The 25,572-nt window shown below is 46.6% G+C and overlaps 1 protein-coding gene across 1 annotated transcript in view; it reads right to left on the bottom strand.

The window, feature by feature from the left end:
- The window catches only part of LOC119973771 (voltage-dependent calcium channel subunit alpha-2/delta-2-like), a 979,537-nt gene that overhangs the window by 66,640 nt on the left and 887,325 nt on the right, over positions 1–25,572 (bottom strand). The window contains exon 30 of the mRNA XM_038812195.1: positions 6,965–7,117. Within this exon, the coding sequence (XP_038668123.1) occupies positions 6,965–7,117 (153 nt within the window). The remainder of the gene's footprint in view (positions 1–6,964; positions 7,118–25,572) is intronic.

Genomic DNA, 25,572 nt, shown 5'->3' with positions numbered 1-25,572 from the left:
GGAGTTCAGGTTGCTATCTACGGGGAAGGTGATGGGACAGCTGAGAAGGGCGAGAGGGGTGGTGTATGAATATGAGGAGAAGGCAAGCAGATTGATGGCGTACCAGTTGAGGAAGCGGGAGGCGTTGAAGGAGATTGGAAAAGTGATGGGCAAAGGGGAATACGGTCCTGGACCCGGTAGGGGTGAACATGGTGTTTAGGGACTTCTACAGCAGGTTATACGAGTCGGAAACCCCCAACTGGGGTGGAGGGGATGAGGCGGTTTCTCGAGGCATTGGAGTTCCCAAGGGTGGAAGAAGAGCTGGTGGAGGGCCTGGGGGCCCCAATTGGGCTGGTTGAAGTGGTGGAGGCGATGCAGTCAAGCAAGGCCCCGGGCCCGGATGGGTACCCAGTGGAGTTCTATAAAAAGTCCTTGGGAGTGCTGGGGTCTTTGCTGGTAAGGGCGTTTAATAAGGCTAGGGAGTGTGGGGTGCTCTCCCCCCAATATCGCAGGCCTCGATTCTCTTATCCTGAAGCGAGAAAAGGACCCGGAACAGTGTGGGTCGTACAGGCCAATCTCCCTGCTAAATGTAGATACCAAGCTATTGGCCAAGATCTTGACTCGAGAATGTCACATTACGATATATTTTTTAATGAACATTTTATTGAGGTATTTATGGTTTTACAACAACAACAAAATAAACAATGTACATGAAATTATCAACATAGTGCAAAAGCCGTCTTCCTCCCTTGCAGGTCCCACCTTTACTAACCCCCTACTCTAAACTAAGCTAACCCCCCCCAACCCCCCCCCCCCCCCCCCCCCCCCCCCCCCCCCCTTCTGCTGATGGCTAATTTTCCCCAAAGAAGTCAACGAACAGCTGCCACCTCCGGGCGAACTCTAACAGTGACCCTCTCAAGGCGAACTTGATTTTGTCCAAACAGAGAAAGCTAGACTTGTCAGTTAGCCAGGTCTTCGACTTCGGGGGCTTTGAGTCCCTCCAAGCTAATAGTATCCGTCTCCGGGCTATCAGGGAAGCAATGGCCAGAACATCTGCCTCTTTCTCCTCCTGGATTCCCGGGTCTTCCGACACTCTGATAATCGCCACCTCTGGACTCAGGGCCACCCTTATTTTTAACACCTTGGACATGACATCCGCAAACTGGTGCCAGAATCCCCTAAGCTTCGGGCATGCCCAGAACATATGGACATGCTGGTCCTCCCGCACACCTTGCACACCTATCTTGTACCCCACAGAACCTGCTCTTCCAGTCCACTGTTATGTGGGCCCGGTGAATGACCTTAAATTGTGTCAGCCTGAGCCTGGCACATGTTGTGGACGCGTTGACTCTACTCAACGCATCAGTCCAGAGACCATCCTTTATCTCTCCTTCTAACTCGTCTACCCACTTGCATTTCAACTCCTCGGTCTGCATCACCTCTGACCCCACGAGTTCCTTGTAAATGTCAGAAACCTTCCCTTCTCCCACCCACACTCTAGAAACTACCCTATCCTGTATCCCCCTTGGTGGTAAGAGTGGGAAGGTTGAGACCTGCCCGCGTAGGAAGTCGCGCACCTGCAGGTACCTAAACTTATCTCCCCTCGCCAATCCAAATTTCTCCTCCAGCTCCCTCAGGCTGGAAAAGCCCCCCTCCATAAACATATCACCCATCCTCTCAATCCCTGCTCTCTTTCATCTCCGGAGCCCTCCAGCCAGCCTTCCCGGGGAAAACCAGTGATTATTACAGACTGGAGACCACACCGAAGCTCCCTCTGCTCCCACGTGCCTCTTTCATTGCCCCCAGACCTTCAGGGCCCCCACCACCACGGGGCTGGCGGAGTACCGTGCCAGCGGGAATGCAGAGGCGCCATTACCAACGCCCCCAAACTGGTGCCGTTGCATGATGGCGCATCCACACTCTCCCATACCGACCCTCACGGCACCACCCACTTCCTGATCATGGCTATATTCGCTGCCCAATAATAATTACTAAAGTTCGGCAGCGCCAGCCCGCCCTCCCCCCCCCGGCTGTGCTCCAGCATCCCTTTTTTACTCCCGGGGCCTTACCCGCCCAGACAAAGCCAGTGATCACCTTATTGACCCGTTTAAAGAAGGACCGCGGAATAAAGATGGGGAGATACTGAAACACAAACAGGAATCTCGGGAGAACAGTTATTTTCACTGTCTGCACCCTCCCAGCTGGTGACAACGGAAGCGCGTCCCATCTTCGAAAATCGTCCTTCATTTGGTCTACTAACCGGGCCAAATTTAACTTATGTAGCCGTTCCCATTCCGGTGCCAGTGGATGCCTCGGTATCGAAAGCTTCCCTCTACCACCCTAAACGGCAGCTCCCCCAATCACCTCTGCTGCCCCCGTGCCTGGACCGCAAACATCTCACTTTTCACCATATTTAGTTTATCCCCGAAAACCTGCCAAATTCCCCCAGAATCCTCATAATTTCTTCCATCTCATCTAGTGGGTCCGAAACATGCAGGAGCAGGTCGTTAGCATAAAGCGAGACTCTGTGTTCCACTCCCCCCCCCCCCCCCGACCAGCCCCTTCAAGCCCCTTGAGGCACTCAGCGCAATTGGCTCGATGGCTAACGCAAACAGCAGTGGGGAGAGGGGGCATCCCTGTCTCACCCCCCCCCGATACAGCCTGGAACAGTCCAATGTTGACCTGTTCGACCGGAGCTTGATACAACAGCCTGACCCAGTCAATAAAGCCCTGCCCAAATCCACTGCCCCAGTACCTCCCACAGATATTCCCATTCCACCCGATCAAAAGCCTTTTCTGCATCCATTGCGACCACTATCTCCATATCCCTACCTTGTGGGGCATCATAATCACATTTAACAACCTTCTTATGTTGGCCGCCATCTGCCTACCCTTAACAAATCCCATCTGGTCCACCCCAATCACATCGGGAACACAGTCTTTAATCCTAGAGGACAAGATTTTGGCCAGCAGTTTGGCGTCCACATTTAGTAAGGATATGGGCTTATGGGACCCGCATAGCTCCGGGTCCTTGTCCCGCTTCAGGATCAATGAGATTGTGGCCTGTGACATTGGGGGAAGCACCCCACGCTCCCTTGCTTCATTGAATGTCCTCATCAACAGCGGCCCCAATATCCCAGAGCACTTTTTATAGAACTCCACAGGGTACCCGTCCGCCCGAGGGCTTTACCCGACTGTATGGCCTTCCGCCCTTCTGCTATTTCTTCCATCCCGATCAGGGCCCCCAGCCCTTCTACCAACCCTTCATCCACCTTCGGGAAATTCAGCTCCCCTAAAAAGTGTCTCATCCCCTCCGCCCCAGCTGGGGGTTCCGACTCATACAACCTACTGTAAAACTCATTGAACGTCTTATTAACCCCTGCTGAATCTTTGACCAGGCTCCCTTCCGCGTCCTTTACTTTCCCTATCTCCCTGGCTGCCTCCCTCTTTCTAAGCTGCTGCGCAATCATTCTGTGGCTTTCTCCCCCTTGCCTTCCTCAACTGTTCTACCGCCCTCCCTGTAGTTAACAAGCCAAACTCCGCCTGTAGCCTCCGACGCTCCCTTAGAAGCCCTGCCTCTGGGGTCTCCGCATACCTCCTGCTGACCTGCAATATCTCCTTTATCAGTCGGTCCGTCTCTGCTCTGTCTACCTTCTCCCTGTGGGCCCGTATCGAGATGAGCTCCCCTCTAACCACTGCATTCAATGCCTCCCAGACCACTGCCGCCGAAACTTTACCCATGACATTGACTTCCAGGTAATTCTGAATACATTTCCTCAGCCGCCCGCACACCTCCTCATCAGCTAAAAGTCCCACATCCAGCCTCCAGTACGGGCGCTGGCTACTCTCCTTGCTAACCTGTTGGTCAACCCAGTGCGGGGCATGATCTGAGATTGTGATTGCCGAATACCCCATGTCCACTAACCCCGTCAGTAGAGTCCTGTTCAAAATCTAAAAAATCAATCCGGGAGTACACTTTATGCATGTGTGAGTAGAAGGAGAATTCCTTCACTCTCGGCTGCCCAAATCTCCATGGGTCCACACCACCCATTTGCTTTATGAACCCCTTTAGCTCCTTCGCCATTGCTGGCACCCTGCCCATCCTTGAGCTCGACCGGTCTAACCCAGGGTCGTAACTGTGTTAAAGTCCCCTCCCATGACCAACTTATGCGAATCCAGATCTGGGATCTTCCCAAACATCCTCTTTATAAACTCCACATCATTCCAATTTGGCGCGTACACATTCACTAGCACCACCGGCAACCCCTCCAGCTTCCCACTGACCATAATGTACTGGCCGCCTACATCCGCAACTATTCTTCTCGCCTCAAATACCACGCATTTATTAATCAGGATCTAGTCTTCGAGTCCAGCCCCAAGTGAAAAACCTGTCCGATCCAGCCCTTCCTTAATCTAATCTGATCAGTTACTCTAAGGTGCGTGTCCTGTAACATTGCCACGTCAGCCTTCAGTCCCCTCAAACGCCCGAACATGCATGCCCTCTTAACCGGCCCATTTAGCTCTCTCACATTCCAAGTGATCAGTCTAACTGGGGGGCTCATTGCACCCCCCTTCGCCGATCAGCCATCACCTTTCTTGGGCTAGTCTCCAGCCCGCGCCCCATTCACCGGCCCACCCCCAGGCAGCCTCCGTCCCCAACCTCCTTTGTGTCCCAGAGCAAACGTCCCTCCCCCGTCAGCAGAATTTCCCCATTTCTTAAAGGTACTCTCACATGACACTACCACAGAAAGTAGTTGAGGTCAAAACGTTGTGCAATTTCGAGAAGCAATTAGATTTAGCTTTTTGGGCTAAAGGGATCAAGGAATATGGAGGGAAGTCGGGATCAGGGTATTGAATTTTATGATCAGCCATGATCATAATGAATGGCGGAGCAGGCACGAAGGGCCGAATGGCCTTCTCCTGCTTCTATTTTCTATGTCTGTTTCTAGGTATTTGAATTCCCCATGATTATGTTTCTTTTCTTTAATCCTTTCATGTATTTATTGCTATATTTCTCCTTCTGCTTCATTCCCACTATTTGTTGATCTCTAGTATATACCTAATTATTTCTTCCTGTCCTTTATATCAATCTTTACAGATTCTGTAGATCAGTTCTGTCCCTTCTTACTCCTGACATGATGTTAATTCTGAATAGCATAGCTACACCACAAGTCCTTCTTCCATTTCTATCATAGAATTTACAGTGCAGGAGGCCATTCGGCCCATCGAGTCTGCACGGCCCTAGAAAGAGCACCCTACCCAAACCCACACCTCCACCCTATCCTCGTAATCGCACCTACCCTTTTTGGACACTAAGGGCAATTTAGGATGGCCAATCCACCTAACCTACACATCTTTTGGACTGTGGGAGGAAACCGGAGCACTCGGAGGAAACTCATGCAGACACGGGAAGAACGTGCAGACTCCGCACAGACAATGACCCAGTCGGGAATCAAACCTGGGACCCTGGAGCTGTGAAGCAACTGTGCCAACCACTATGCTACCATGCTGCCCAGGTGGAATTTTCTGTTTTTTAACTAAGTATCAACTCACGTGGAAAAAGTGGTGTGTAGCTCATTGGCTCTACTACCGGCTTTACCCAACATATTCTTTGGCACTTGGTCAAAAGAAAATCCTGGAGGCAGGTCCCACAACATCACTCAGGCAGGCGGGCCCTGAATAAGCCTGCCCCACCAGCAATTTCGGTCTTCAAGCAATCGGAGCGAACCCCGATCTAAACATAGGAATATTTTTAAAAGGGTCTGCCCTCATGCATACTGCCTACGCCACAGAGAATCCCCCCCCCCCCATGCACACAAGGAACTCCCCCTACAGCAAACCCCCCACCCCACAAAGGAATCCCCTGCTACCACGGTGATGTACCATCAATTGAACGCGAGACGAGTTGCTGAACAAAAGTATGGCTTTAATATACTAGATGTTAGCCCTGCGGTCGATTACAGTAGAAGGACGACCGCCGGGAGTACTGGGTATTTATACCCCGCCCTGGGAGGCGGGGTTAACTCAGCCTCTCGACCAATCGGGGAGCCGTCACATGACTGGTCTCAACCAACCGGTCGAGAGGCACATGACCGACCAGGGCCAATGGTAAGCCGGTGTTCTGCACCAATGGCAGGCAGTTATGCTAATCATACCACCACACACGGACCTCCCCAACTGAAGCTCTCCTCACTGTCTGGGCGTGACACTCTCCCCCTGAGGCTCTGTGTGCCCCCCAGCGGATTCTCTTTGCCAGGCCTAAATTTTTCAAAAGCTGTTGTGAACCCTGCTGACATAGAGATTATCTAATGGATAATAGTGCTGGCAAGCCTGTTATTGATATTAAAATGTATGCTAATTGGGTTCCTGCCACATCATTGGTGGGGGCAGGGACAATTGGAACGGGAAATCCCGATGGTGGAAAAGCCGTTTGGGGACTACTGTTGGATTCTCCACCCCTGCTGCCATTCCCGCCGGCTGAAAATGTGGAAAATTTCTCCCATTATCTTCACCACTCTCTGTATTCTAGATTTTGCTCTTATACTTCTTTTTATTGGCTTTAGGTTTCTATTGCAAGGAATCGTGGATCCTTTAGAGGCTGGTAACATGATAATGAGAGATGACAGCAGAACCGTATAGAATTACGGTGTGATTAGTATGTGTGACCCATTTCATCTTGTCATGTTCTGCATAATCGCAGGAACTGAGAAAATCTCAAGGCTGCCAGCGTCCATGTGGCTGATGTTCATCTGCTGTGGGCTCCAAGGCCTCCACAGGTCACCAAAGGATGTACACCTGTCGGATTCATCATTAGACTCCCCCTCCACCCCACTTCCAAATGCCCAATCAAACAGACTTTTTCCTAATTCCAATATTTTTATAACAATAAATAAAAGTTTTCAAAAAAATGGGAATGACAGAACATATGTTTAATTGATCTATGATTTTTTTTCTTCTGGTCTGCTGAAGGCAAGTGAAAACTTACAATAAAAATGGATCTGGGTGCAGCTCCTGTATCAGTAGTAGGTGGTGGTCCACACACAGATTGATAATTATAGGATTCCTTTCTTGTGTAGAATGAAGCGTTGTAGAGTGCATTCATCAAACTGGGGTCTACCTCACTGAAGAACATACCAACCTGGAGAAAGAATCAAACACAAAGTACATTTAGGAGCCTTTTCATTATGACCATTCACATCATATTGTCCCTCTCGGACATCAAGTTGTCATCGATTATCATAGAATTGACAGTGCAGAAGGAGACCATTCGGCCCATCGAGTCTTCACCGGCTCTTTGAAATAGCATCCTACCCAAGCCCACACCTCCACCCTATCCCCATAACCCAGTAACCCCACCCAACACTAAGGGCAATTTTGGACACTAAGGGCAATTTAGCATGGCCAATCCACCTAACCTGCACATCTTTGGACTGTGGGAGGAAACCGGAGCACCCGGAGGAAACCCACGGACACACGGGGAGAACGTGCAGACTCCGCACAGACAGTGACCCAAGCTGGGAATCAAACCTGGGACCCTGGAACTGTGAAGCAATTGTGCTAACCACTATGCTACCATGCTACCTCCAGGTGGTGCAATTCCCAGGTATCTGCTGCTCTTGTCCTTTTAGATGGTCGTAGTTGTGGGTTTGGAAGGTGTCTGAGGAACCTTGGTGAATTGCTGCAGTGCATCTTGTAGACGGTTGTCACTGTTCGTCGGTGGTAAAGGGTTTGAATGTTTGTGACAGGGGGAGCAATCAAATGAGCTGCTTTGTCCTGGATGGTGTTGAGTTTCTTGTGTGTTGTTGGAGCTGCATTCATCCAGGCAAGTGGAGAGTATTCCATTACACTCCTGACTTGTCCTTTGGGAGGGTCAGGAGGTGAGTTACTCACCGTAGAATTCCTCGCCATTGACCTGCCCTGGTAGCCACAGTAGTAATGTAACTAGCCCAGTTCAGTTTCTGATCAATAGTAACCTATAAGATGTTGATTGTGGGGGATTCAGCGATGGTAACGCCATTGAATGTGAAGAGGCGGTGGCTAGATCCTCTCTTGTAGGAGATGGTCATTGCCTGGCACTTGTATACATTGCCACTTGTCAGCCCAAGCCTGGATATTGTCCAGGTCTTGCTGTATTTGGACATGGACTGCTTCATTATCTGAGGAGTTGGGGGTGGTGCTGAACATTGTGCAGTCATCCACAAACATCCCCACATCAGACCTTATGATGGAAGGGAGGTCATTGATGAAGTAGTAGAAGGTGGTTGGGCCGAGGACACTACCCTGAGGAACTCTTGCAGTGATGTCCTGGAGTTGAGATGATTGACCTCCAACCGCCACAACCACCTTCCTTTTTGCAACTTCCCCGTTTTGGTTGCAGGTTACATATCTGTCGATGCCTTGTGCCATTTTTTCGCAAACTGCTTTGTCGGTGAGGGGGTTGTGTCTACCCTCCATGGCTAGCACGTCTCCAACCTCATGTTCATGTAGTGTGCAGCGTGATCCAAGATTACTATTGCGGTGTATTCGGCCCCTCCCACCCCTGGAAGCACCAATTTACCCACAATGAAGAAGTCTATGCAGGAATAAGGCTTTGTGTACATGGGAGAGGGAGAACTCATTCTCCCTCGGGTGGTTGAACCTCCACAGGTGCACCACCCCACCATCTGCTCCATGAAAGCGGTTAATTTCCTTGCCATTCCTGATTTGCCTCCCATTCTGGGGCTGATTCTTGTGACATTATGTGAAATGTCTAGAATAAAAAGGGTTGATGTAATATCAAAATTGGCCACTAGGTGGAGCGAGATGCAGAACTATACAAAGCACTGACTCTCGGGCTTTTTGGAGAGAGCTGGAGAGAGTGCAGAGGAGAGGACCAGAGAGTGCAAATTACAGTTATAGATATGATGTGGAGATGCCGGCGTTAGACTGGGGTGAGCACAGTAAGAAGTCTTACAACACCAACAGGTTAAAGTCCAACAGGTTTGTTTCAAATCACTAGCTTTCGGAGCGCAGCTTCTTCCTCAGGTGAAGATAGAGTTATAGAGATAGAGCTAGTTATAGATAGACAGCTATAGATAGAGTGTGGAGACTAGTGTTAGAGTGTAGATTGTAGATTACTAGATTATTGCTTGCTATAGGTGCAAGTGGTTGAGCTTTAATAATTAGTGTAATAAATGTTTGTTCTGCTATCGAACTTAGCTTCTGTGGTCTTTGTGAACACTACGACATCCACCCTGAAAGCAAGAATCACAAAGAATACCACAGTTTTGTCCGTTTTTGGGTCTTGCACACAGTTGAAGTCTCTCCCTCATGATAAATTGGTGGGAGCCTCGGTTGGGGATTTCTGCCATTGTTTCTTTTTACAAACTCTGCCTCGTCCCAGTATGGGGCGTATATATTTACAAATACCACTGGGGCCTTTCCAGGATCCCGCTAACCATTACGTATCGTCCCTCTGGATCAGTCACTGTGTTTGTCACTGTAAATGCTACTTTTTTATTAAGCAGTATGGCCAGTCCCCTCGCCCTTCTGTCAAAGCACACCTGATATATCTGACCCACCCAGGTTTTCCTTACCCTTAAGTTGGTCCTTCACTCATGTGTCTCCTGTAAAAAGACCATGTCAACCCTCAGGCTAAGAAGATGCACGAAGGCCCTGGATCTTTTCACCGGTCCTTTGAGTCCCCTCTCGTTCTGAGTGAATTTGGGGTGGTTCCGAGGGGTGGGGTTTCTGTCCCCCCTCTCCTATGGGGTCAGACATACTGACCACTTGGACATGCCCCTGCAAGCTGGGGTTTCCCTTTGTTCATGAGACATTCAAGATGGCCACCAATGCTTTCCTCATTCCAGCCATCTCCACGTGCAACCTGCTATAATCAGCATTCTACCCCCACAGCCCCCCCGCGCTCTTCTGCGCTCGGTTTCCCCTTCCCTTTCCCCATCACCTCCCTCTCCCATGTCTTGCGTCTCGCCCCCCTGTCCCCTCTGATATGTTAGAACAAAGAACAAAGAAAATTACAGTTCAGGAACAGGCCCTTTGGCTCTCCCACCCTGCGCCGATCCAGATCCTTTATCTAAACCTGTTGCCTATTTTCCAAGGTCTACTTCTCTCTGCTCCCCACCCGTTCATATATCTGTCCAGATGCATCTTAAATGATGCTATAGTACCAGCCTCTACCACCTCCGCTGGCAAAGCATTCTAGGCACCCACCACCCTCTGCGTAACAAACTTTCCACGCACATCTCCCTTAAACTTTTCCCCTCTCACCTTGAAATCGTGACCCCTTGTAATTGACACCCCCACTCTTGGAAAAAGCTTGTTGCTATCCACCCTGTCCATACCTCTCATAATTTTGTAGACCTCAATCAGGTCCCCCCTCAACCTCCGTCTTTCCAATGAAAACAATCCTAATCTACTCAACCTTTCTTCATAGCTAGCACCCTCCATACCAGGCAACATCCTGGTGAACCTCCTCTGCACCCTCTCTAAAGCATCCACATCCTTCTGGTAATGTGGCAATCAGAACTGCACGCAGTATTCCAAATGTGGCCTAACCAACGTTCGATACAACTGCAACATGACCTGCCGACTCTTGTACTCAATACCCCGTCCGATGAAGGCAAGCATGCTGTATGCCTTCTTGACCACTCTATCGACCTGTGTTGCCACCTTCAGGGTACAATGGACCTGAACTCCCAGATCTCTCTGTACATCAATTTTACCCAGGACTCTTCCATTGACCATATAGTCTGCTCTTGAGTTAGATCTTCCAAAATGCATCACCTTGCATTTGCCTGGATTGAACTCCATCTGCCATTTCTCTGCCCAACTCTCCAATCTATCTAAATTTTGCTGTATTCTCTGACAGTCCACCTCACTATCTGCAACTCCACCAATCTTAGTATCATCTGCAAACTTGCTCATTACCTTCGTCCAGATCATTTATGTATAGCACAAACAACAGTGGTCCTAGCACGGATCCCTGTGGAACACCACTAGTCACCATTCTCCATTTTGAGACACTCCCTTCCACCTCTCTGTCTCCTGTTGACCAGCCAGTTCTTTATCCATCTAGCTAGTACACCCTGAACCCCATACGACTTCACTTTTTCCATCAACCTGTCATGGGAAACTTTATCAAATGCTTTACTGAAGTCCATGTATATGACATCTACACCCCTTCCCTCATCAATTAACTTTGTCACTTCCTCAAAGAATTCTATTAGGTTTGGAAGACATGACCTTCCCTGCACAAAACCATGCTGCCTATCACTGATAAGTCTATTTTCTTCCAAATGTGAATAGATCCTATCCCTCAGTATTTTCTGCAACAGTTTGCCTACCACTGACGTCAAGCTCACAGGTCTATAATTCCCTGTATTATCCCTGCTACCCTTCTTAAACAAAGGACAACATTAGCAATTTGCCAGTCCCCCGGGACCTCACCCGTGCTCAAGGATGCTGCAAAGATATCTGTTAAGGCCCCAGCTATTTCATCCCTTGCTTCCCTCAGTAACCTGAGATAGATCCCATTAGATCCTGGGGACTTGTCCACCTTAATGCCTTTTAGAATACCCAAAACCTCCCCCTTCCTTATGCCGACATGACCTAGAGTATTTAAACATCCATCCCTAGCCTCAACATCCGTCATGTCCCTCTCCTTGGTGAATACCGATACAAAGTACTCATTAAGAAGCTCACTCATTTCCTCTGACTCCACACATAAATTCCCTCTTTTGTCTTTGTTGCTGTACAACACCCCCCCTCTCCTGCCAGGCGCTCCTTCCCTCCTGGGAGGTGCATTGCGGCCCCCTCTTTTTCCCACATGCACCAGCTTGCCCGCTAGTGTGGTGGCTCCCCCTGGAAATGCATTCTTTTGTACCTATCCCATCTGAAACCCCTCCGGGTTGTGAAAGTCAGCATTGGGATCGCTGCTTCTTCCCAAACTTGTTCTCATGGTTGAACTCTTTTGCCTCCTCCGGCGTGTCGAAATAGTATTCTCTGCCCCGTCATGTGACCCATAGTCTAGCCGGGTACATCTTACGGAGCATCACTGCCACAAATTCAATTGGATTCCTCCCCTCTGTACCCTCTAGTAGCCCGACGATGCATAGGTTTGGCTGGAGGGACCAGTTCTCCTGGTCGTCTACCTTTCCCTTCAGCACCTTCTGGGAGGTTACCAACCTGCCACCTCAGTTTTGAGCGAGGTGATCTGCTCCCTATGGCCCATGGCTCCATTTTCCAGGTCCTGCACCGTTGCCACTGGGACCCCAGTCTCCGCTCCACTCTGTCCATTGCCTCCTTTATGGAGGCCAACAAAGCCTCAGCTGCTGACCTCATTGCCACCATGAGTTCTTCTTTCATCGCTTCTCTGTGTTTTTGGAGTTCCGTTATGATGAACTCCATCAGCTTCTTCATCATTGGCTGTGCTGGCGTTGGTGATCCTGTTGGGTCCACCATGCTTGGTCCTGGGCTGCCCCATGGGGCTCCCTGTTCTGAGGTTGAGGTTTCCCTCTCCCTACGTTAGCTGTTTTTGTCGCCTGATTGCTGGCTCGTTGGCATCCTGGTCGGTTGAGTCGTAGATGGGGTTTAAGTTGGGTAACCATTTGCACATTTGGTGCTAGTTTGGTGGGATTAAAAGATCTAAACCAAAGTTTCTCAGAGAGAGACGCCTTTCATGCAATCACCCAGCTCATGGACACCACCTGATGTCCCTCAGACATCCTTGATCCTCAGACCAGGGAGGCAACCCACCATCATGGAGTCTCATTTGCGGCCACAGAAACACCTATTTATCCCCCGTACAATTGAATCCCCTTATAGCTATTGCATTCCCACACTTTTTACTGCTCCCCTCTGCTGCAGAACCAACCATGGTGCAATTAATTTGGCTAATGCCGCTTTCCCCTGAGAGGTCATTCCTTCCAACAGTATCCAAAGTGATATATCTGTTTTGCAGAGGAATGACCACAGGAAATTCTGCAGTGCCTTCCTAGGTCTCTTCTCTACCTGGTGGTCACCCGTTCCCTTCCTGCCTGTGGAATCTGTGCCCATGGTGTGACCATCTCTCTATATGTGCTATCCACGATACTCTCCGCCTCGCGGGTGCTCCACAGTGTTCTCAACCGCCACTCCAGCTCTGAAAACCAGGCTTCCAGAAGCGGCAGCTGGAGACATTTCTTGCACAAATGCTGGTCCTGGGAACTAAAACTGTTCCTGGTCTCCCACATGGAAGAAGAACAGTAGACTCGGCTTGGAGTTCTGCTGCCATGTCTTACCCTTTAAATTAAATTTATTCTTTTAATATAAAATAATATCAATGATTATTAACTAATATTTACGAGGGCCCTTCTTCTCTGCTCCTTGTTATTATAAAATATATAAATGTACTCACACAATCAGCTCTTTTGAATTCCTAGTTCTGCTTTCAGATTCATTTCTCCTTTATCCTCCCAGTTTTGTTCCTAACTGTTGTCTTTTTCAGTTATATAAATTTCAGCTATTTAGACACGGTTCCTGATATCAGTTACTCACCAACTGATCACCTTACCACTTTCCTGTGACGTCACTGTAGATTTTTTCTCAAACTGAGCATGATGCCTGAACAGCTCTTTACATACTGCTTCACTGTGATGCTGACTGCAGGCCACTCTTCCCAGACTGCTTCACTGTGATGCTGACTGCAGGCCACTCTTCCCAGACTGCTTCACTGTGATGCTGACTGCAGGCCACTCTTCCCAGACTGCTTCACTGTGATGCTGACTGCAGGCCACTCTTCCCAGACTGCTTCACTGTGATGCTGACTGCAGGCCACTCTTCCCAGACTGCTTCACTGTGATGCTGACTGCAGGCCACTCTTCCCAGACTGCTTCACTGTGATGCTGACTGCAGGCCACTCTTCCCAGACTGCTTCACTGCAATGCTGACTGCAGGAATCTCTTAGCAGACTGCTTCACTGCAATAATGACTGCAGCACACTCTTCCCACAGTGCTTCACTGTGATGCTGACTGCAGGATACTCTTCCCAGACTGCTTCACTGTGATGCTGACTGCAGGATACTCTTCCCACACTGCTTCACTGTGATGCTGACTGCAGGCCACTCTTCCCAGACTGCTTCACTGTGATGCTGACTGCAGGAATCTCTTAGCAGACTGCTTCACTGTGATGCTGACTGCAGGATACTCTTCTCAGAGTTAGAATAATTAACTGGGAGGAAGCTAACTTCAATGTCATAAGAATGGATCGGGGCCAGACAAACTGGCCGGAAAAATGGTAACTGAACAACAGTCTACCTTCAAATAGATAGTTCAGACACAGTCAAGGTATTTTTCCCACGAAGGGGAAAGGTAGGGCACACACACCTCGAGCTCCCAGGATGATGAAAGTGATATAGATTCAGGTAGAAGAAAGTGTGCTTATGACATATGTCAGGTGGATAAAACAACTGAGAACCAGGCTAAACATAGAGGGTTCAGAGTAGAAGTGGTAAAAGCAAATAGGAAAAGCAGAGACTATGAAATTAGACTGGCAGTTAACGTAAAAGGAAATTCCAAAATCTTCTGCAAGCTTATAAATAATAAAAAGGTGGTAAAAGGAATGCAACCAATTAGGTACCAAAAAGTATTTATGCATGCAGGCAAGGGATATGGTTGAGGAGTTAAATGAATACTTTTTATAATTTATTCAATAACGGGATCTAGGTGTCACTGGCTGGATCAGCATTTATTGCCCATCCGAATTGTGGTTAAGAAGCTGGTGGTAAGCTGCCTTCTTGAACTGCAGACGTTTGTGAGCTGGAGGTAACCTACAGCGCTATTAGGAATGAGGTTCCTGGAGTGTGACCCAGCAACAGTAAAAGAACATCAGGGGAATTTATTAAGGGTTATACATAAATTACTGTAGCTGTGTGGGGTATTTATGTTTGTAGTTGATAAAAATGCTTACTGTGTGTGTTTATAAAATGTTAACTAAATTTGTAGAATAAAGCTTGTTTTTGATTAAAAGTGCTGAAGGCCTCTGTTGAATAACACCTGAAAGGCAAACTCTTATGCTCATCATAACTAAAATCGATAAACAGCTGTAGGTCAGGTGAACTCCATGATATACTTTGGATTTTTCAAAACTCCTGGCCCATAACAAATTAGGGGCTCATGGGGTAAAAGCCCATCTTTCGTGATTGGGTTGGCTTAGTGGACTTAAAAACAGCGAGGGATGAGCATATTTGTGTTTGCTTTTCAGATGTTGTATTCCAGTTTAAGTAGGGAGTGTGTTATGGACAATGGCTCTTTCAGAGGCTCAGACATTTTTGGGGGTGGAGAAGGTCACACGCAGTACCTTACAAACAAAGACTAAAAGAGGCTTTTAGAATAGGCAAAACACTGCAGTTAACATTGCCTGACAAAATACAAAAAGAGGTAATTGTGGTGGTAGCTGAGTATTAAAAATTGCCTCAGACACAGTCGGAGTCATTGGAAAAGGCAAGTATTCAATTACAGATCAAGCAGTTTGAACACGAAAAAGAATTAAAGCAGCTTGAATATGAAATGAGGGAAAAAGAAAGGGAAAGGGAGATACATATCAGGGAAAAAGAAAAGGAGAGAGAAGAAAGGGAAAAAGAATAGCCCCAGCAGAACAAAAAGAAAGAGAAGGGGAGATACAGATCAGAGAAAAAGAAAAAGAGGGAGACTTTGAACTTCAGAAAATGGCCATGAAACATGAAAGTCAGTTCAAATTGGCAGATGTAAAGAGAAACGTACAGTTTGAGGATAGTAATGTGGATAGTGAGAAAGAGCGTCATAGTCGAAGGCTTGGTGGATAGGGCTTTGAAAATAGACCAAACATATGAAGCTCTGAGAGAAATGATAATTTTGGAGGAGTTTAAAAATTCAATTCCTGGTGTAGTGAGAACTCGTGGAAGAACAGAAGGTTAAAACTGCGAGATTAGCAGCAGAAATGGCAGATGATTATGAATTAGTTCATAAATCAAAGTTTGGTTTCCAATATCAGTTTCAGCTTGTGAGGGATAGAAACTGGGGAAAAGAGAAATACTCAAGTGGTAAAGGTAAAGGTGATCTGATGAGAGATAATAAGGAGCGTATACCTCAGATTAAAAAAGAAATCCAGGAGGTGGAAAAGAAGTGAAACTTTTCAGGTATTTTTACTGTGATAATCTAGGCACTGTAAAGTCACAGTGTTGGGGGTTGAAGAAAAGCACCGGGAAGGCTGATGTGGTAAAACAGGATAAGCCAGTGGGGTTTGCGTAAGTGGTTTATGAAAGGAAAGCCCAATTGAAGCAAAGGAGGTGAAAAGATTTGTACAGCCTGATCAAGAGGTGATTGATAAGAAGGTGCCAGGTCTCTTTAAATAATTTACTTGTGTGGGCAAAGTGTACCTCATGTGTACCAGGAGGAGTAGGTAAAGAAGTCGGCATTTTAAGCATTACGGGAACTGGTCAATGTTTGATCATCGGAGATGAGGAGTTATGCATCTTGGGAGGAATATTGCCAGAAAAGGTGGTACTATGTGGAATTCAGGGTGAGAAGAGTAGTGTTCCATCATATAAGGTAAGGTTGGAAAGTCCAGTGAAGAGTGGTGAAGTGGCAGTAGGAGTAATAGATAAACTATCTTGTTCAGGAATACAGTTTATTTTGGGTATTGATATGGCTGGATCACAGGTGGGAGTGATGCCTACTGTGGTTAATAAGCCAGTGAAAAATTAAACAACTGAATTGTTGAAGGACGGATATTCTGGGAGTTTTCCGGATTGTGTCGTAATAAGGTCACAAAGTAACAGGTGAAGACAAGAGGAGAAATCAAAGAGTGAAGATAAAGGGGAAGTGCAATTATCAGAAACGATTTTTGATCAGATAGTTGGAAAAGAACAAGAACAGGTGGAGGATGAGGCGGATATTTTTAGTTCAGGAAGATATAGAAATAAAACTGATGTGTCAGAAAGCATACGCGGAAGAGGAATCCGAGTGTATACCAGAATGTTATTACCCTAAAAATGATGTCTTAATGTGAAAATGGAGACCTTACAGATGCAGGGGATGAAAAGTGTGCAGAAGTTCATCAAGCGGTATTGCCAGTAGGGTATAGGAAGGAGGTGTTGCGAGTAGCACATTAGGTACTAGTAGGAGGTCATTTGGGAGTAAGGAAAACTCGAGCTAAAATACAAAAACATTTTTATTGGCCTGGGCTACATAAAGATGTAGTTAAATTTTGTCGATCATGTCATACATGTCAAGTGATAGGGAAACCTCAAGCGGTGATAAAACCAGTACCCTTAATACCCATTCCAGCATTTGAGGAACCTTTTACAAGGGTCTTAATTGATTGCGTAGGACCACTACCGTAGGGCAGCACGGTAGCATTGTGGATAGCACAATCTCTTCACAGCTCCAGGGTCCCTGGTTCGATTCCGGCTTGGGTCACTGTCTGTGCGGAGTCTGCACATCCTCCCCGTGTGTGCATGGGTTTCCTCCGGGTGCTCCTGTTTCCTCCCACAGTCCAAAAGATGTGCAGGTTAGGTGGATTGGCCATGATAAATTGCCCTTAGTTTCCAAAATTGCCCTTAGTGTTGGGTGGGGTTACTGGGTTATGGGGATAGGGTGGAGGTGTTGACCTTGGGTAGGGTGCTCTTTCCAAGAGCCGCTGCAGACTCGATGGGCTGAATGGCCTCCTTCTGCACTGTAAATTCTATGTAAACTTCCTAAAACGAAAAGTAGGAATCAATATCATTTGACTATAATGGATGTGTCTACTAGATTTCCAGAGGCCATTCCAGTACGCAATATTACAGCCAAAATATTGTGGAGGAGTAACTTAAATTCTTTACTAGATATGGACTACCCACAGAAATACAATCAGATCAAGGATCAAATGTTACCTCAAGGTTATTCAAGGAAGTTATGGATAGCTTCGGATAAAACAATTTAAATGAACTGTGTACCATCCAGAATCGCAGGGAGCGTTAGAACAGTGGCATCAGACATTAAAGACAATGTTGAGGGCTTATTGCCAAGATTATCCAGAGGATTGGGAGAAGGGAACTCCATTCATATTGTTTGCAATTAGTGATGCACCTAATTAATCAACCAAATTCAGTTGTTTTGAACTAATTTTTGGTCATCAGGTAAAAGGACCACTTAAATTGATTAAGGAGAAATTGGTGAGTGAGCAGTCTGAAATTACATTATTGGATTTTGTGTCAAGTTTTAGGGAATGATTAAATAGAGCAGGTGAATTGGCTAGACAACATTTAAAAGTTGCATAGCATGTGATGGAATAGGTAGCAGACAGGAAAGCAAAAGTTTGTAGTTTTGCCAGTGGAGATAAAGTTTTAGTATTGTTACCAGTGGTAGGTAAACCTAGCCAAAAGTGAATTTGTAAAAGCCCAAGTCACGTTCCTTGGTCATTCAATTGGACAGGGATGAATGGTCCCATGGGATGTGAAAACAAAAGTTATTGGGGGGTTTCCAATACCCTCGACACAAAGGGAAAAATACGATTTCATGGCATGAGTGGATTTTACCGAAAATTTGTGCCGCATTTTAGCAGCGTGGTTGCTCCACTGACGGACTTGCTGAAGAAGCGTAGCAAATTTCAGTGGACGGCAAAGTGTCAACAGGCATTTGACAGCCTGAATGCTGTGTTAACCACTGCTCCTGTGTTGGCCACCCGAAATTACACAAAACAATTCCTTAAGGGTCCTTAAGGGGGAGGGGGAGCAGCCCCAAGTCGTAATCCACATTGGCACTAACGACATAGGTAGGAAAGGGGACAAGGATGTCAGGCAGGCCTTTAAGGAGCTAGGATGGAAGCTCAGAGCGAGAACAAACAGAGTTGTTATCTCTGGGTTGTTGCCCGTGCCACGTGATAGTGAGATGAGGAATAGGGAGAGAGAGCAATTAAACACGTGGCTACAGGGATGGTGCAGGCGGGAGGGATTCAGATTTCTGGATAACTGGGGCTCTTTCTGGGGAAGGTGGGACCTCTATAGACAGGATGGTCTACATCTGAACCTGAGGGGCACCAATATCCTGGGGGGGAGATTTGTTAGTGCTCTTTGGAGGGGTTTAAACTAATTCAGCAGGGGCATGGGAACCTGGATTGTAGTTTTGGGGTACCGGAGATTGAGAGTATAGAGGTCAGGAGCACAGATTTGACTTCGCAGGAGGGTGCCAGTGTTCAGGTAGGTGGTTTGAAGTGTGTCTACTTCAATGCCAGGAGTATACGAAATAAGGTAGGGGAACTGGCAGCATGGGTTGGTACCTGGGACTTCGATGTTGTGGCCATTTCAGAGACATGGATAGAGCAGGGACAGGAATGGTTGTTGCAGGTTCCGGGGTTTAGGTGTTTTAGTAAGCTCAGAGAAGGGGGCAAAAGAGGGGGAGGTGTTGCGCTGCTAGTCAAGGACAGTATTACGGTGGCGGAAAGGATGCTAGATGGGGACTCTTCTTCCGAGGTAGTATGGGCTGAGGTTAGAAACAGGAAAGGAGAGGTCACCCTGTTGGGAGTTTTCTATAGGCCACCTAATAGTTCTAGGGATGTAGAGGAAAGGATGGCGAAGATGATTCTGGAAAAGAGCGAAAGTAACAGGGTAGTTGTTATGGGAGACTTTAACTTTCCAAATATTGACTGGAAAAGATATAGTTCGAGTACATTAGATGGGTCGTTCTTTGTACAATGTGTGCAGGAGGGTTTCCTGACACAATATGTTGACAGGCCAACAAGAGGCGAGGCCACATTGGATTTGGTTTTGGGTAATGAACCAGGCCAGGTGTTAGATCTGGAGGTAGGTGAGCACTTTGGAAACAGTGACCACAATTCGGTGACCTTTACGTTAGTGATGGAAAGGGATAAGTATACCCCGCAGGGCAAGAGTTATAGCTGGGGAAGGGCAATTATGATGCCATTAGACATGACTTAGGATGTGTAGGTTGGAGAAGTAGGCTGCAAGGGTTAGGCACACTGGATATGTGGAGCTTGTTCAAGGAACAGCTATTGCATGTTCTTGATAAGTACGTACCAGTCAGGCAGGGAGAAAGGGGTCGAGCGAGGGAACCGTGGTTTACCAAAGAAGTGGAATCTCTTGTTAAGAGGAAGAAGGAGGCCTATGTGAAGATGAGGTGTGAAGTTTCAGTTGGGGCGCTTGATAGTTACAAGGAAGCGAGGAAGGATCTAAAGAGAGAGATAAGACGAGCAAGGAGGGGACATGAGAAGTCTTTGGCAGGTAGGATCAAGGAAAACCCAAAAGCTTTCTATAGGTATGTCAGGAATAAAAGAATGACTAGGGTAAGAGTAGGGCCAGTCAAGGACAGTGGTGGGAAGTTGTGTGTGGAGGCTGAGGAGATAAGCGAGATACTAAATGAATACTTTTCGTCAGTATTCACTCAGGAAAAAGATAATGTTGTGGAGGAGAATGCTGAGACCCAGGCTATTAGAATAGATGGCATTGAGGTGCGTAGGGAAGAAGTGTTGGCAATTCTGGACAAGGTGAAAATAGATAAGTCCCCGGGGCCTGATGGGATTTATCCTAGGATTCTCTGGGAAGCCAGGGAAGAGATTGCTGAGCCTTTGGCTTTTATTTTTATGTCATCATTGGCTACAGGAATAGTGCCAGAGGACTGGAGGATAGCAAATGTGGTCCCTTTGTTCAAGAAGGGGAGTAGAGATAACCCCGGTAACTATAGGCCGGTGAGCCTCACGTCTGTTGTGGGTAAAGTCTTGGAGAGGATTATAAGAGATACGATTTATAATCATCTAGATAGGAATAATATGATTAGGGATAGTCAGCATGGTTTTGTGAAGGGTAGGTCATGCCTCACAAACCTTATCGAGTTCTTTGAGACGAGGGTAGAGCAGTTGATGTGGTCTATATGGATTTCAGTAAAGCGTTTGATAAGGTTCCCCACGGTCGGCTATTGCAGAAAATACGGAGGCTGGGGATTGAGGGTGATTTAGAGATGTGGATCAGAAATTGGCTAGTTGAAAGAAGGCAGAGGGTGGTGGTTGATGGCAAATGTTCAGAATGGAGTTCAGTTACGAGTGGCGTACCACAAGGATCTGTTCTGGGGCCGTTGCTGTTTGTCATTTTTATAAATGACCTAGAGGAGGGCCCAGAAGGTTGGGTGAGTAAATTTGCAGACGACACTAAAGTTGGTGGAGTTGTAGACAGTGTGGAAGGATGTTGCAGGTTACAGAGGGACATAGATAAGCGGCAGAGCTGGGCTGAGAGGTGGCAAATGGAGTTTAATGTAGAGAAGTGTGAGGTGATTCACTTTGGAAAGAATAACAGGAATGCGGAATATTTGGCTAATGGTAAAATTCTTAGCAGTGTGGATGAGCAGAGGGATCTCGGTGTCCATGTACATAGATCCCTGAAAGTTGCCACCCAGGTTGATAGGGTTGTGAAGAAGGCCTATGGTGTGTTGGCCTTTATTGGTAGAGGGATTGAGTTCCGGAGCCATGAGGTCATGGTGCAGCTGTACAAAACTCTGGTACACCCGCATTTGGAGTATTGCGTACAGTTCTGGTCGCCTCATTATAGGAAGGACGTGGAAGCTTTGGAACGGGTGCAGAGGAGATTTACCAGGATGTTGCCTGGTATGGAGGGAAAATCTTATGAGGAAAGGCTGATGGACTTGAGGTTGTTTTCGTTAGAGAGAAGAAGGTTAAGAGGTGACTTAATAGAGGCATACAAAATGATCAGAGGGTTAGATAGGGTGGACAGTGAGAGCCTTCTCCCGCGGATGGAGGTGGCTAGCACGAGGGGACATAGCCTTAAATTGAGGGGTAATAGATATAGGACAGACGTCAGAGGTAGATTTTTTACGCAAAGAGTGGTGAGGCCGTGGAATGCCCTACCTGCAACAGTAGTGAACTCGCCAACATTGAGGGCATTTAAAAGTTTATTGGATAAGCATGTGGATGGTAATGGCATAGTGTAGGTTAGATGGCCTTTAGTTTTTGACTTCCCATGTCGGTGAAACATCGTGGGCCGAAGGGCCTGTACTGCGCTGTATCGTTCTATGTTCTATGTTCTAAAGTGGCTGCTGATGCGAGTGATGTGGGTGTAGGTGCTGTGCTCTTGCAAGATGACGATGAATGAATAGAGTGGCCTATTGGATATTTTTCCAAGAAATTGAAGGATCAGCAGAGGAAGTATTCAACAATTGAAAAGGAGACTTTGAGCTTGGTGCTGGCTTTGCAACATTTTAATATTTATGTCACCAGCAATTCGTCTGAAACAATTATATATACTGATCATAATCCATTTACATTTTTGGAGCAATTCAGGAATAAAAATACCAGACTGTTTCGATGGAGTTTATTGTTACAGCCATTTTATTTGAGAATTGTACATGTGGCAGGACAAGAAAATGTGATAGCTGATGCTTTGTCACTAGTGCGATGAAGAAAAGCAGGATAGATGGTGGAAGAAGAAGTAAAATGGACTGTAGTATTATCAACATTTGCCTGTTTTGTTTTTGTTTTAGAAAAAAGTATATTATTGTCAATTATTCTTATTGGAAAAGTGAAAAGGTGAAAAATGAAACCATCTTTGAAGTTGATGGTTTATTTTTTTCTTGGGGGAGGTGTCATGGGAGTGTCGCTTCAAGAAATGTTTCAGTGCTAAAGGCTTCTTTTGAATAACACCTGAAAGGCAGGCATTGGTGCTCATCATAACCAAAATCAATAAACAGGTGAACTCCATGATATATTTTGGAGTTTTCTAAACCCTAGCCCATAATAAACGTGTGTCATTAAGGCAGCCTGTTTATTTAATTCAAGCAGAAGGAAGCAGTGGCCTGTGCTTTGAATTCAAACAGAAGGTGCCAGAGGGCTGTTTTATTTTTGACTGGTGATTTCAGACAGGCAGCTATCAGTGATGACTCAGTTTGATTGATTTGGCTGATGACCAATAAATTGGCCCAAAAAGCTATGCTGTACCCGGTAATAGGTGGTGATTGCATCCAATCCCACTGGAATGTTTTCAGAATTACAAGGTTCCAGTTTGGTTTCATTTTTAATTCTGCTGCTGGATGAGGAAATCTAACTAATTTTTTCCACAAAAAAAAATGAATTCTCTCCAACAGGCCACTGTGAGGGCTATCTCTCTCCCAAGCAAGTCTGGACATCGTTCTCTTGAGACTGCAGAAGCCTGAAGTCGAATCACGAGCTGAAAGCAAGGTTTTATGTGGAATAAAGTGTCTATACAGAAAGATATAGGTCTAAATGTGAACCTTGAGCAGAAGGTCCAATTTGATAAGAAATAAACTGTTTCTCCAGAAAGCCTGGTGCCTGTAAGTATTACATTTTCTAACCAGCGGGGACCCTGAATGAATGACTCTGCAAGGAAGACCATTATCAGCTGTAAATCAGAGACTTTGGTCAACCAGCGTGTGTGCTAAAGAATCACCATTTAAAGCAAAGACTCTTTTTTTTGACCTTCATCCTTATTATATTTACCCCCCCCCCCCCCCAATGATTGTCTGTCTTGTGTGTGTGGGTAGAGGGTGGGACAGTTAAAGGGAGTAGGAAGCATTAGCTTGTTGTTACCAAGGTGTATTTACTGCATTTCTTCATGATAACTCTTGTTATAAACAGTAATTATGTTTAAACATACAAATCTGGTGACTGTAATTACTGGCCAGCCAAGGGCCAAAGACTTTGAGTAGTTTTTTAAGAATGAATGGTTAATTCACTTGTATTGTAACTCCAGGATGAGTGGGGCTGGTATTTACCGCAGACTTGCCCAGGCTGTCATAACACTAATCCAGTCCAATTTATGGTCAATGGTAACCCCCAAGATGTTTAGCAATGGTAATGCCATTGAGTGCCTTGGACAGATGGTTAGATTCTCTTTTGTCAGTGATGGTCATTGCCTGATACTTGAGTGGCATGAATATTACTTGCCACTTATCAGTCCAACCTCCATATTGTTCAGGTTTTTCTGGATATGGACATGAACTGCTTCAGTATTTGAGCATTGTGAAGTCATCAGCGAACACTCCCTCTTCAGACCTTGTGGTGGAGCAAATGTCATTGATGAAACAGCTGAAGACACTGACCTGAAGAACTCCAACAATGATGTCTTGGAGCTGAGAGGATAGATCTCTAACAATCATAAGCATCTTCCGTTGTGCTTGGTACGATTCCAATCAATGGAGAGATTTTTCCACTGATTCCTACTGTCTTCAGTTTTACTTGGGCTCCTTGATTCCACACTCAGTGTAACACTCAGTCAAACCCAAACTAAGCATCAGTGAGCAGATTATTGCTCAGTAAGTGCGCTTGATAGCACTGCCAACCTTCATCCCTTTGCAGTTGAACGAGAGTAGTCTGATGGGGCAGTAATTGGCGAGGTTGGATTTATCCTGCCTTTCGTGGATAGGACATACCTGGGCATTTTTTAACATTTTGGGTAGATGCCAGTGTTGTAGCTATATTAACACAGATTGGCAAGGGGCATGGCTAGTTCTGAAACACATGTGGCGGCACGGTTGGGACAGTGGTTAGCACTGCTGCCTCACAGCAGGAACCCTGGTTCTATTCCCACCTCGGATGACTGTCTGTGTGGAGTTTGAACTTTCTCCTTGTGTCTGCGAGTTTCCTCTGGGTGCTCTGTTTCTTCCCACAGTCCAAAGATGTGCTGGTTAGGTGGAGTATCCATGCTAAATTGCCCCTTAGTGTCCAAAGGTTAGGTGGAGTTATGGAGATAGGGTGGGGGTTTGGCCTAGGTAGTGTACTCTTTTGGGGGATCGGTGTAGGCTTGATGGGCTGAATGGCCTCCTTCTGCACTGTAGGGATTCTATGATTCAGTCTTGAGTACGATTGCTGGAATGTTGTCAGGCCCATAGCTTTTTCAGTATCCAGTCCCATTAGCCATTTTATATCCTGTGCATTGATATACTGGGGAATACTGGGGAAAATGAATGTACAGAGAGATCTGGGAGTTCAGGTCCATTGTACCCTGAAGGTGGCAACGCAGGTTGATAGAGTGGTCAAGAAGGCATACAGCATGCTTGCCTTCATCGGACGGGGTATTGAGTACAAGAATAGGCAGGTCACGTTACAGTTGTATAGGACTTTGGTTAGGCCACATTTGGAATAATGCGTGCAGTTCTGGTCGCCACATTACCAGAAGGATGTGGATGCTTTGGAGAGGGTGCAGAGGAAGTTCACCAGGATGTTGCCTGGTATGGAGGGTGCTAGCTATGAAGAAAGGTTGAGTAGATTAGGATTGTTTTCGTTGGAAAGACGGAGGTTGAGGGGGGACCTGATTGAGGTCTACAAAATTATGAGAGGTATGGACAGGGTGGATAGCAACAAGCTTTTTCCAAGAGTGGGGGTATCAATTACAAGGGGTCACGATTTCAAGGTGGGAGGGGGAAAGTTTAAGGGAGATGTGCGTGGAAAGTTTTTTACGCAGAGGGTGGTGGATGCCTGGAACGCTTTACCAGCGGAGGTGGTAGAGGCGGGCACGATAGCATCATTTAAGAGGCATCTAGACAGGAATATGAACGGGCGGCAACAGAGGGAAGTAGACCTTGGAAAATAGGAGACACGTTTAGATAAAGGACCTGGAT

This window comes from Scyliorhinus canicula, chromosome 11 (assembly GCF_902713615.1).
Source record: "Scyliorhinus canicula chromosome 11, sScyCan1.1, whole genome shotgun sequence".
NCBI lineage: Eukaryota > Metazoa > Chordata > Chondrichthyes > Carcharhiniformes > Scyliorhinidae > Scyliorhinus > Scyliorhinus canicula.
Note: the sequence above shows the minus strand (reverse complement) of the source record. Positions and strands in the feature narration are given on the sequence as shown.